Raw genomic sequence first — 12836 nt, 5'->3', positions numbered from 1 at the left:
CTGGAAACAGCCAGACTGAATTATTTCACAAAGCTATGTAACAATAAGGGAGTTGGACATAAGGAAAACAATTTATACTGAGCCTGACAAGTGGAGAGCCAAGGTTAATGTCATTCTACAATCTAGACTGCCATGAGGAATCAGGTAGGGACGTTTTGTGGTGTTAATTGTTTTACAGCTGCTCTGGAGTAAGAGCCTGCTTTATTCCCAAAGCTGAAACCATACTCTGAAGAATATAACTTATTCCTTTTAAATTGACAGATTTATATCAATTAGGAGATATTCAGGTCCCGATACAGCATGTGGGCAGACTTCTCTCTCAACAGCCACACTTTCTTTTCTGGGTCCCCCACTCTGAGTTACACTCAAGTGTAAAAACCACAAACACACTAGTAGCTGTATTAAATGAAAATACTGCTCAGGAAAGATAATCATCCTATTTGCCCGATCAAAGTTGCCTCCCTCCTTCATTCTAAAAGGGGGGTGAGAGGGAGAGGAGGATTGAGATACACTTGCCTCTCCTATACCTTTTTGGCAAGTTTGCCTTTTGATGTAGTATGTATTTCAGACTGCAGTTCAACTGGGTCTTTACCATGACATACTTGTAGATGATGCTGGGACTGGCTGGCCCATCCCCTGCTGCTGCTTCTCTCTCCTCCAGTGTGGTCGTGCAATAAGAGTAGGAAACAGATGTGGCTGAAAGCTGGCAGTTCCCTTCTTGGGGGAAGGTCAGTGCAGTGAAAGGGGGCAGCTGGAAGGTGGCCCCAGGCTGGAGAAGTGGAGGGCAGATCTTCAACTTTCAGCACTGGCCCACACAGATTGAATTAAAGCAGCTGAAGTCGAAGAAGAATATTGTTCAAGTAACCGAGGTGACCACTGGACCATAGCAAAGTTACTGTCCTTGCTAATTGTATTTATTGCAAGATTTGGCAGAGTTCTTTATAAGAAGGTATTATTGTTTCTGACTGGTAAGAATATTTCTTTGTAAGTAAACGTCAGCTGGACTGGCATCCTTCATCTGTTTGAATTCTGCTTTTTCTAGCAGTTGCATGGGAACCACTGTACAGCTATATTAATCTAACAAATACTACATTTAAAAAGAAAAAAACACCCATAATGCAAAACCACAACAACCACCCCCAAAACAAAGAAGCAAACAAGCCCTCCACCCCTCAACAAGTGCCAAAAATAGTGTAGCAGGAGATGACATCATCAAAGTGAAGGAGAGATGAGCTGAGTATTATGATAAGGAACTACCAGAAAAAAAAAAGCATTGGTTTCAGAAAAATGTGTTCGGCTTCGTATAAGATAATAAAACTGTCTCTTTTGGCTTTTGCTTTAAGTTACTGAGCCTTTTTGCTGTACTAAGATTAAATCAATATAGCAATAAATATTCTCTACCTGAATTTCCATGAAAAATCGCCTCTCATTATCATTTGAATTAGTTAGCTGAGGCTTATGGAAAACCTAATAAAAAGATACTTGTTCTAAAACAATATAATTATGCAGTTCTGCTATATGGAATAGGAGAATGCATGTATTGTGTGTTACATGTATGTTTTGGTAGCTGTGTGTTCTGTTGTACTGTGTTACGACTTCAAAGTTGAATAGGATTAATGTCTTAGGGATGATATTTGAGTTTTGCTTATTTGAGGAAACTTTAATGGATTTTCAAGTTTAACTTGCGAAATATGGAAGTATTATTTGAGGACTGAAGGATTATATGAGCTTGAACACTGACAAAAGGCAATATGAAAATAAATGGCTTTTTGCCTGCTTAAAAGTTGGAGTTGTTTGTGCCAAAATGGAAGACCTCTAAGTTCCACAGAGACTTTAAAGCTCTGCTTGACAAAGGCTGAATTAACAGCAATGTTAGGTTCATGAAGCCAAATATTTTTGTTGTGATGATTAATTAAAAATGAAAATAAATCTTTCTGGGACTGTATGGCAGTCTGTCAGTTGGGGTCTTACGAAGGGAGCAAAGCATTATAGGGGGGCTTTTCAGTGTATTGTAGGAAAAGGTCATGTTCTTCAAGGTTTTGCCTTGTAGGGCTAAATTTCAAGCTATCTTCTTTTTTATTGTTCTTCAAGACAACAATTAGCATTGCTTACCATCACAGGGCTTGAGAGATGCAAGGTGAGCTGTAGTGTTTTTAGATGGCAGAAGTTTTAGTTGAATTTATTGCCTATTTGCTGTGATGAAGGACCAGTGTGCCCAGCCGTGCTAACTAACATTCTCTACAGGCTGCGTCACGGCTTGCTGTGTTTCCGTAATTCTAGCTACCGAGCTCCAAATACAGACGTAGAGCAGACAAAAGACCTATTGATTCAAGCTTGGTTTTCTTCATCTTTCAAGGGAATGTATGCTACTTATTGTCTGCACAGTAAGGGAGGATGAAACCTTGCTCGTTCATAACCTTGAAGAGTTAATGTTTAGGGATTTTTCAAAGGCTATAGGCTAATATTTTTTTTAAAGTATTTCTTACTAATTTAGTACTCAGGAGGTTGACTAACTGAGTACTAAGTAGTGGATCTGTTGTTGCTGGTGAAACCTGTTATCATTTTACTTTTTGATTTTTAGTGACTCTAGGATCTATTTGCTGACTTTGCACAGTATGAAAATTTGATGGCTTTTTTCAGGAGTTGTACTTGATATTAATAAATCCCAGACCTCTTAGGAAAACCTTAGGGTTGGAGAATAAGAACAGAGAAGTGTTTTGCTTGCATGGATTTTTGTGCTGTTTGTGGCATGACAGGTATGGTCTGTCCTTGTGCAGGAAAATGGCTCAGAACATTTGTGCTAATGCCTGTTGAGGAATTGGAAACAAAATTGTCTGCCTGGTCCCTCTCATAGTAATGAAGATTGAAGTTGAAAGTGGATATAAGAGAGTGATACAAAAGTTACCAGGGAAAAAAGCATTTACAACAAATCCCATTAAATTAATTGCGACGGTTACTTGAGCTCAGGAAACCATGAATTCAGAAGGCTTTCCACCAAGGCAGCTTGCACTTTATACCGTGAATGAGCTTTAAGTACTTTTATTACTTGTTTTCACCAAATAGAAAGGAAGAAAATTTGTGAAGGTTTTTTTGATTTGTGTTTTGTTTGGTTGTTGTGTTTTGTTTTGGTGGTTTTTTTTTTGTTTTGTTTTGTTTTTTTAAGATAATGCTTGTGAGAACCAGCCACTGTTAAAAATGAGTTACAGTGTAAAAGAAGCCACCTAAGCTTTTGAGGCAAATTTTGTTGTGTTCAAACCCATTTTGGAGAACAAAGCTGACCTTTTGTCTTCACGGTGTATTTCTAACTAAAGGATTCTGTGTACTTTGGCTGTGTTGAGGTTAAAAGGACAAGTCTGAATTATGTCAAACAAAAAACTCTGTTTATGCTTTTATCATGGTTTTGGAAAGCCTGTTTTTCTGTTTTTATCTGAACCTGGAATTTTATCCAGTATTGATCAGGAGTTAATGTTCAATGTTCCTGCTTCCTTCTTGCTATTTGTGCCTGCTGCTGCTGTCCACTAGCTCTGGACCTGCAATATCACAAGAGTAGGCTTATACTGCAGTTAGAAGTGTGCCTGCAGTTTATAGAGATAAGCCGAGCTAATTTTGAGCTGGTAGCTTGGGTTTTAGCAGCATAGGAGCTGAAAAGGTTTTTGGAAGGCTACCTTGCCCTAAACGCAGAGCTGTCATAGCAGTGTCGCTGTCGGTGTCCAAACTGGGTTGGTTAAAGCAAGCTCAGATTCACCGAGCTGAGCTGCAGTCACACGTCTTACAGCTGTGTAATCGTGGGCAGATGTAGATGTTGTGCATGGACAGCTCCTAGGGGCCTTCGAAGGCTCTGTCTGTTGGGAAGCCTGGGCTTGCTTGTCTGCTCATTTGCTTATCAGATGAAAGAATTCAAATATGACTCAGTTTCTTGCTGCCTCCATAAAAGGGGAAGGCATCTGATAATTTCTTTTTTGTTTTTATTTTACTATTTTTTGTATTTTTGTTTTTATTTTACTATTTTTTATTTTACTATTTTATTCAGTACTTTATCAGGTAGAATTAAAATAATTGAAACAAAACCAATAAGATCTGTTGATTGATGAAAACAAACCCAAGTAGTAGCCTGTATTATCAAGATAAAAGTCCCTGTTAATTGTGCCCTGCTTGCCACAGCTGTATTTCAGGTATGGGGGATATAGCAGACAAGTATAAATTAGATTTCTTGATTCTTTTCATTTATTGCTCAGGTAGCCTCAATTAGATTAAAGCCATGTGCAGGACACCAGCTACTTTTTTTTAAACTCAAACAATCCACTGTGTGTGTGTGTGTGTGTGTGTGTGTGCACAGACATACACATACATGTACGCAGGGAACATTTTTTTTTTTTAGGTATAGGATTTTCTAGGTATTAATGTCACAATACCTGTCTACCTAACAAATTATAGGTTTGACCTCCAAGCTGAATTTCTAGCTCAAACACCGTGACAGCACTTGATTTTGCACATGCTGGAATGCCTGCGTCTTCCATTGGCTTCAGTTAGAGCTGTAGGTGTTGAGAACATTTGCATGTTAGTTTATCAAATGGAAGCATGAAAATTAGAGGCAAGCAATGGAGCAGTTCACACAGATATTTGGCACACAGGGGTTTCCAGTATAGTCTTTCATAAAAAGTTTTTCCAAGGATTTACTCATGTGAAAGAGATGATTCCTTAAAATGTATTTAGCATTTTACATAATGTGGTAAAGGTTTTATATCCACAGTCCTTATATACATTTTTGTCATTAGAAAGTTTAATTTTCTGTGACTCTTCTTTATGGTAACCTTCACAAAGTGTAAAAAATGTTTGAAATGTAACAGTGGTTTTATTTTTATAAAATGTACTATTTTATACTTACAAAGCCAATAAGAAGTGAGGAGGCTGTGCTCAATCTCTTAACCTCCATTAAGAAGTAGTACAGGTTTTAATATGTCACCATGCAGTGCAGTCACCTAGGAATATTTTTTTTTTAAAAGCCATTACTCTGTTTTTTTTAAATGACTGTCTGTGCAGTAACTGTGCAGAATGAACTCTGCCCTACTTCCTCTGCCTTCTGTTGTCAGTTTTTCTCTTCTCTTTGACCTGACAGTATAGAATGTAATATCTTGAAAAGTGGGCTTTTTTTTCTCATTCTACCCAGAGCAATGCAGTGATCATTTTATCTGATGAATTTGTTGAATTTGATTGGTTATTTGTAAAATGAAATATTATCTACAAATATATAATACAAAATAATACATTTTTAGGATAGAGATTTAAGCAATAAACTGTATAATAAATGCAATTTATGATAATGATGAGAATTGAACTGCTTTTGTAGTAACTAGGAAACTTCACTGATTTGTGGGTTTTATTCTAAACTACTCCTCAGTAGTAAATTAAAAATGTATTTTTAATAGACAAAGTTAATGACTTTAATACAAAACTGGAGAGTGCACATGCTCAAATATAATGTGGTACTCCAAGTAGGAAATATATTCATATTTCAGAGAACATAAGGATGGTTTGGTACACCTAAGCCTCCTTCATGAAAACTCATTTAAGAGAGTTGTTTCAGTACCTTTTTCCTTATTGTGAAGATGAGCTCATGAATATTTTTACTGTCGATATCTATGTGAAACTCTGCTGTATGAACAAACAGAGTGAGTATTAAATAGGTCTGTCAGCACTGTGTTAGCCCCACTGAGAGAGAAATGCATCTTTACAAATATGTAAGTGCTGACTAAACAAATTCATTATATCTGAAGCAACTGTATGTTGGAGTTCACCAAGCACATGTGAAAGAAATTAATAGTTTTTCCATTTCTGGTTGTGTTACAGATGCGATAGAAAGCCAGACTTTGCTACGCAGGAGTAGTCACTTTGAGAACACACAGTCATTTAAATAAACAGGGCTGCTTACTATGAAAAGTGAAAATTGACAGGAAAAAGTACAACTTTTAAAAACAAGATGATTAAGGATAGTATATAAATATAGTAAAGAGGGATTTATTTTGGCAACCTTACTGTGCATGGGTTTGAGCTCTGTTTCTGGGCATGATTCACAGGTTTGGAATATAATCAGGCTAGAGCTTACACTGATTTGATTGCTTTATATCAACATTGCTTCCAGTTTATACAAGTCTGTTCCTAAGGATGCATGAACAGCAACAGCTGGAAAGTGAAGTTTTAAATATGCTAAAGGTATAGAGAAAGCTCTACCAAATATTTGTGAATTTAGCTCAAAGTGGATTTGGATGCCTCAGTGTTCCAGACAGTTTTTAGTTTTGGCCATAAATTTCATTTGCAATGCTTTGCTGTTACTCATTTAAAATTTTCAATGTTGAGAACTGCTGATGACTGCTTAGGCATTTTCTCTGTCATCCCCAGGAAAGATGTCCAGAGACCGGGCTCTGAGGAAGCAGCAGCAATTGAATAATTTGGTAGCAGCGGTGACAAAGCTTGCTAAGCCTGGAAATGTGATTGTGGATTTTTGCAGTGGAGGGGTAATGTATATTTTTGTTTTCACATGGTGCAATTTCCTTCAGCTTTCATCTTTGTGGTTCTAGGTGATTGCTGCCACAAAGCAAAGCAAAAGTATAAATGCTGAAATTTTAGCTGCTTTCAAAGGTTTTGTCACTGTTTAAGGGATGCTCATCATGTAATGAGTCAACAACAGGGACACTGAAAAGAGACTCAGATTTTGTTGTTTGTTTTTGTTTTGACAGGGCCACGTTGGAATTGTTCTTGCTCACATGATACCATCATGTCAGGTAAATTATAAAGTACAGATGGTAGGAGCTTTTGGTCTCTGATAATCATCTTAAAAAGATGTGCATGTAGGGAGAATAAATATAAAGACAGAATTGTCTCAGCAGAGGACTTAGATTTGAAACATGCAAATTTTTAGCATAATCCCAAATGTGTGCTATGCTTGCCTGAGAAAACAAAAGTTATAGGAAAATATAAAATATTTGCAAGCTGCTTGATATTGGCAAGTATTAAATGCCTTCCATTGTTGTTGGGTTTCTTGCTAATCATTTTGGACATCTCAAGCTCTGCCACAAGTAATTTAGATGTTTTCTCAACTAAACTACAAAGTTTTGTGCTTGTTGGTAATGTTGTATTTGATTTCTCAGTACTATTTTGCCTTACTTTATCCTGTGTATGAAATCTAGGTGGTGCTCATAGAAAACAAGGAGTTGTCTCTGATCCGTGCTAAAGACAGAAGTGATGAGCTAGGTTTAAACAACATTTGGTTCATTCAAGCAAATTTGGACTATTTTAATGGGACTTTCAACATTGGGGTAAGTGATTATAACTTTTCCAGTTCAGAACTTCAGTGTCTGGTTAATTGTTCTTAAAACAACTAAAATATCTGAGAAAAGAAAATTCTATAGGAGTGCTGCCTGACCATGTTGAAGAAAAAATGCGGTAGATTATTGGTAGATTATTGGTTTAATCATGTTATTTTAAAATCAGTGATATAATGGCTATATTTTGGAGACGGTTTTGAAGATGGGAGAGAAGACTACTGTTGCTGAAATTAAGCCTGAGTACAGTAAAGTGAGATCAGAAGTGTAGTTGGGTGACAGTAAAAGCATTCCAAGATAAAGCAAACAACTCGAGACTACATGATGCAAAACTGAGAAGGAACTATCTTGACAGAGCAAATGTTATACTAATGATATACATGTGTATTCATTGTGTAATGTATACTTGAGACCAGTTGTTCTCAGGGTACGCAGGCCGTTGAGCTGGAAGACAGGGATGGGGAGCAGAATGAAGCCCCCATAATCCAAGGGGAAATGGTTAGTGACGTGCTACATCACGTAGACACACACAAGTCTACGGGGCCAGTTGCGATCCACCCAAGGGTACTGAGGGAGCTGGTGGAGGTGCTCACCAAGCCACTTTCCATCATTTACCAGGAGTACTGGTTAGCTGGGGAGGTCCCAGTTGACTGGAGGTTAGCAAATGTGACGCCCATCTACAAGAAGGGCTGGAAGGAGGATTTGGGGAACCACAGGCCTGTCAGCCTGACCTCAGTGCCAGGGAAGGTTATGGGGCAGATCATCCTGAGTGCCATCACACGGCACGTGCGGGACAACCAGGGGATCAGGCCCAGTCAGCATGGGTTTATGAAAGGCAGGTCCTGCTTGGCTAACCTGATCTCCTTCTATGACAAGGTGATCCGCTTAGTGGATGAGGGAAAGGCTGTGGATGTTGTCTACCTGGACTTTAGTAAAGCCTTTGACACCATTTCCCACAGCATTCTCCTGGAGAAACTGGCTGCTCATGGCTTGGACAGGCGTACTCTTTGCTGAGTAAAAAACTGTCTGGATGGCCAAGCCCAGAGAGTGGTGGTGAACGGAGTTAAATCCAGTTGGCAGCTGGTGTTCCCCAGGGCCCACTGTTGGGGCCGGTTCTGTTTAATCTATCAGTGATTTGGATGAGGGGAGCAAGTGCACCCTCAGTGAGTTTGCAGATGACCCAACGTTGGGTGGGAGTGTTGATCTGCTGGGAGGGCAGGGAGGCTCTACAGAGGGATCCGGACAGGCTGGATCGATGGGCTGAGGCCAACTGCATGAGGTTCAACAAGGCTCAGTGCCAGGTCCTGCACTTGGGTCACAACAACCCCATGCAGTGCTACAGGCTTGGGGAAGAGTGGCTGTAGAGCTGCCTGGCGGAAAAGGACCTGGGGGTGCTGGTCGACAGCCAGCTGAATATGAGCCAGCACTGTGCCCAGGTGGCCAAGAGGGCCAATAGCATCCTGGCTTGTATCAGAAATAGTGTGGCCAGCAGGACCAGGGAAGTGATGGTCCCCCTGTACTCGGCACTGGTGAGGCCGCACCTCGAATCCTGTGTTCAGTTTTGGGCCCCTCGCTACAAGAAGGACATTGAGGTGCTGGAGCGTGTCCAAAGAAGGGCACTGAAGCTGGTGAAGGGTCTAGAGCACAAGTCTTTACGAGGAGCAGCTGAGGGAACTGGGGTTGTTCAGTTTGGAGAGAAGGAGGCTGAGGGGAGACCTTATTGCTCTCTACAACTACCTGAAAGGAGGCTGTAGTGAGGTGGGGGTCAGTCTCTTCTCCCAAGTAACAAGTGATAGGACGAGAGGAAATGGCCTCAAGCTGCGCCAGGGGAGGTTTAGGTTGGATATTAGGAAAAAATTCTTCGCTGAAAGGGTAGTCAGGCACTGGAACAGGCTGCCCAGGGAAGTGGTTGAGTCCCCATCCCTGGAGGTATTTAAAAGACGGGTAGATGTAGTGCTTAAGGACGTGGTTTAGTGGTGGACTTGGTAGTGTTAGGTTAACAGTTGGACTGGATGATCTTAAAGGTCTTTTCCAACATAAACGATTTTATGATTCTGTATTTATAAAGGCAGAATGATATCCTAGGTTTGTAGGACTCATGCTGAGCACTCCTATTGTAGTCAACAGGTGATGCTCTGACTCCCAGTTAACTGTAAATGAACAGATCAAAGCAGGAATCCGAGTTCTGCAGGAGCAAAGTAGGTGATTTGAATACTGATTCAAAGCATCCATGTTAGACCCTGCAAGTAATGAGATAAATGTCCTCTCCAGAATTCTGCAGCCCTGGTGAAGAGTAAGGCATAAATAGTCTTTTGTAACTCTGTAAAGGTTCCTGTCCTCCAGTTTTATTTTCTGTTAATAGAATATGAACTTTTGCAGCAAGCTCCAAGCTTTCAGTGTGAGTCTGAATGTTCTTTAAATCATCTATCCAAGGGCCTATTTTGGCTGTAGCTTAGGATGTTTAATGCTGAAGGTTTATGGTACGTGAGCAGTGCTGTTTAACTATTTGGTTGGTTCATTTAATAAAGGAAAAGAAATATAGTGCAGGATAAAGAGGAGAGAAGAAATTGTTTTAGCCCAGTCCTTCCAAGTGTAAATTTCCAATTCTCTAGCTTTATTTTCTGTGCTACGTTGTCATATAAATCTCGGTGGATGAACTAGAGATCTATTTCAAAAAATCAGGATCTCATGAATAATTTATTGAATTCTGTGTGTGAGATGTGTAATAGTTTTTCAGTGAAAAGAGTCTCCAATTTTGTGATCACTGGAGTTCCTGTCTTCATTTTTTTTGGTCTATTTTTAAGGTTAATACTAAGTTAAGTATCTCTGTGGAGTTTTTATTTTTAAAAAAAGTATTACATTCTCTTCTGAGTTTTGTGACAAAGAAAACATTGAAGTGTATGTCAGAAAAATTCACTTGGAAATTCTTCATTTCCAGGCCTGTGATTTCAGTTTCTTTGACTTGATTCGGTAGTCTATTTAACAGACAAACCTGGAGCTTTCCCTTTTTAGGAGACCTCCATCAGTCTCAGCTTCAGAATTAGTTTGTGTTATACCATGATTTACTCTTCAGAATTAGCTCATTAACTCAGGATTAACTTTCCTATGCAGCCACATTTAAGACAGGAGCTGGCTGGTTTGCTGGCCAGTAGCACAAGTGTTTGATGTGTTTGAAGGTAAATAATGTAAAGTGTAGCTGCCTTTGTATCATGTAGATGTGGCGCTTAGGGATATGGTTTAGTGGGACTTGGCAGTATTAGGTTTACGGTTGGACTTGATGATCTTAAAAGTCTTTTCCAACCTAAATGATTATGATTATGTCCTAAACACTGATCTGATACAAAAATGACAATATAATACCATAATACATAGATATGTACAAAGTTTGGCAATGCGTCATTCATGAACCCATCTTCTGAGGCTTGTAAATCTATTTACTCATTGGATGACTTCACCATTTTCAGTAAAACAATACAATGTAAATGTGAAGGTGGACATAATGATAAGAAATTCACTGGTTATAGTACTTAAAATCTAAAGAGGTAGAGAAAAATGAACATAACAGAAGTCTTCATCTCTCTGCTTGTGGTATTAATTTAAAACGTTTATATGCATTTTAGTTACCTTGACATCAAATCTGCATTACTTAGCTATTTTCTTATCTGTTATCTGCCAGGAGTTCAAAGGCAGGTTAAGAAAAATGTGTTGACCACTTCCCTTTTGCTCCACATAAAATTTCTGGCCTTATGAATTGTTGGGGTAATGAAGATCAAGGTTCTGAAACAACCTGTTTTAATGCCAGACTTACTATTACATTTTAATATTACATGTTGTCATACAAGCGCCATAATAAATGGCAGTTTATTATGTACATCAGTCGTAATAAAGGATTTCAATCTAAAAGTGAAAGCTTTCCAAATATTTGCATGCAGTGTTCATTTACATGCCAACACTCAGAGGAGTCTTTGAGATCTTAGTTGTTTTTAATACTTATGGAGTACTCAGAGTATCTCAGCTAATTTGTGAGAAGTTGAAAAGTTTAAGGTTTGATTGGGGGGGGCGTATATTTTTGAGTCTGTTGAGTTCTTATCTTTTTAAGATCACTAAAGTGAACCTGAGGTTTCATGAAGCATTCTTTTCCCTTCGCTTTTCTGTGTGCAGTAGGCGGTCCGGGGGGGTTGCAGCACTGGAGGAGTAATACAGGGCAATGGTCTCACACTGCATTAGCTCTGTTGCTCTCTTCAGGGGCCACGTTGTTTTCCTGTGTCTGTAGATGTATGGATTTATGAACTAAATGCATTATCTGCAGCAGTCCTCACTTTTTATTTTGCTTCAGATAGGGAGTTTAATACATAGGATATCCTGAGAAAGCTTTGTCTTGAATTTTACTTGTGATTTTTCACTTCACTAAATTGATTCTGAGAAACCCAAAGAAGAAATCAGTTGTTGTAAAAGTTCATACCAGCTCAGCAAAGCTACTGGTTTTATCCACTGCTGTTTTAAGCTCTCTTTTTCCAAACATACAAGCAAAGCAGAGGTCTTTGTTTTCTGCTTGGATAGATGGGAAAGTAACTATAATTATATTCTATGATAATCTAATAGCTGTGATATTAAGAATCTATCTCTGATGTTAAACTAGTTTTATTTTTTTGTTAATTTCATACAAGCAGAAAACTTCCATTGTGAAATTATTTTCTTATTAATTTTCAATGTTCTGCTTGAGACAAGAATATTTGTTACCATCTGTATGCAGTTATAGTTCAGTTGATGATTAATGGTCTGCTCAGCTGAGCTTACATCAGGCAGTGTGCAAACAAAAAAAGTCCTTGTTTTAATCTATATCTGAGAGCAAAGTTTTTATCTTCCAATTGCTGTACCGTGAAGAACAACTTTGAACCCTGAAATCTGAGCTTTGCAATTTTAAACCTTTCTCCTAAATTTACAGTGAACGAAAAGCAAAGAAAAGAATGCAGTTTTACAAATCCGCACCGCTGCATAAAATTAAAAATGTGCCACAAAAATATCCTTAGTTTAATGAAAACTTAGATCAATGTGTATGCACCAGGCCTACTCTTTGAGCTACTGAGTACATGGAAGAAGGCAGAGAAGGTAATGCCTCCATTTCACCCGGGGCCATTTGGTATCACAGGAGAGAACCGCTTGCCTTCCCTTGCAATATATTGAGTACAGCAATAACTTGCCTTTCTGTAGTAGAGCATGAAGAATTTGGGTACAACTTGTGTGTTGCCCAAACACACATCAACGCTCACAGGTAGCTGTTGTGATTGAATAACATTCTAATTTTAGTTTGAGTGCCCATCACTAAGAAAAAGGAAGAAAAGAATAAGGAGAGAAAAAAAAAGGAGAGCAAGTTGTATTTGATGTTCCTCCTCCCCCCCCGCCCCTTCAGTGTTTGTCTTCTAAAGTTTTCACTCAGTACCTTACAATCAAATGATCAAAATTTATGCTTAAATGTTGTCCTTTAAATGTGACCTTCAGGTATATCTGTTACTTCTC

The 12836-nt window shown here is 38.8% G+C and overlaps 1 protein-coding gene across 1 annotated transcript in view; it reads left to right on the top strand.

The window, feature by feature from the left end:
* GSTCD (glutathione S-transferase C-terminal domain containing) overlaps positions 1 to 12836 on the top strand; it is a gene marked incomplete at its 3' end in the record, with an annotated part of 74401 nt that overhangs the window by 49881 nt on the left and 11684 nt on the right. The window contains exons 6-8 of the mRNA XM_082316468.1: positions 6397 to 6512; positions 6735 to 6779; positions 7185 to 7313. Coding sequence (XP_082172594.1) covers positions 6397 to 6512; positions 6735 to 6779; positions 7185 to 7313 — 290 coding nt within the window. The remainder of the gene's footprint in view (positions 1 to 6396; positions 6513 to 6734; positions 6780 to 7184; positions 7314 to 12836) is intronic.

Source organism: Platalea leucorodia (genome assembly GCF_965183815.1).
Source record: "Platalea leucorodia genome assembly, chromosome: 6".
NCBI lineage: Eukaryota > Metazoa > Chordata > Aves > Pelecaniformes > Threskiornithidae > Platalea > Platalea leucorodia.
Note: the sequence above shows the minus strand (reverse complement) of the source record. Positions and strands in the feature narration are given on the sequence as shown.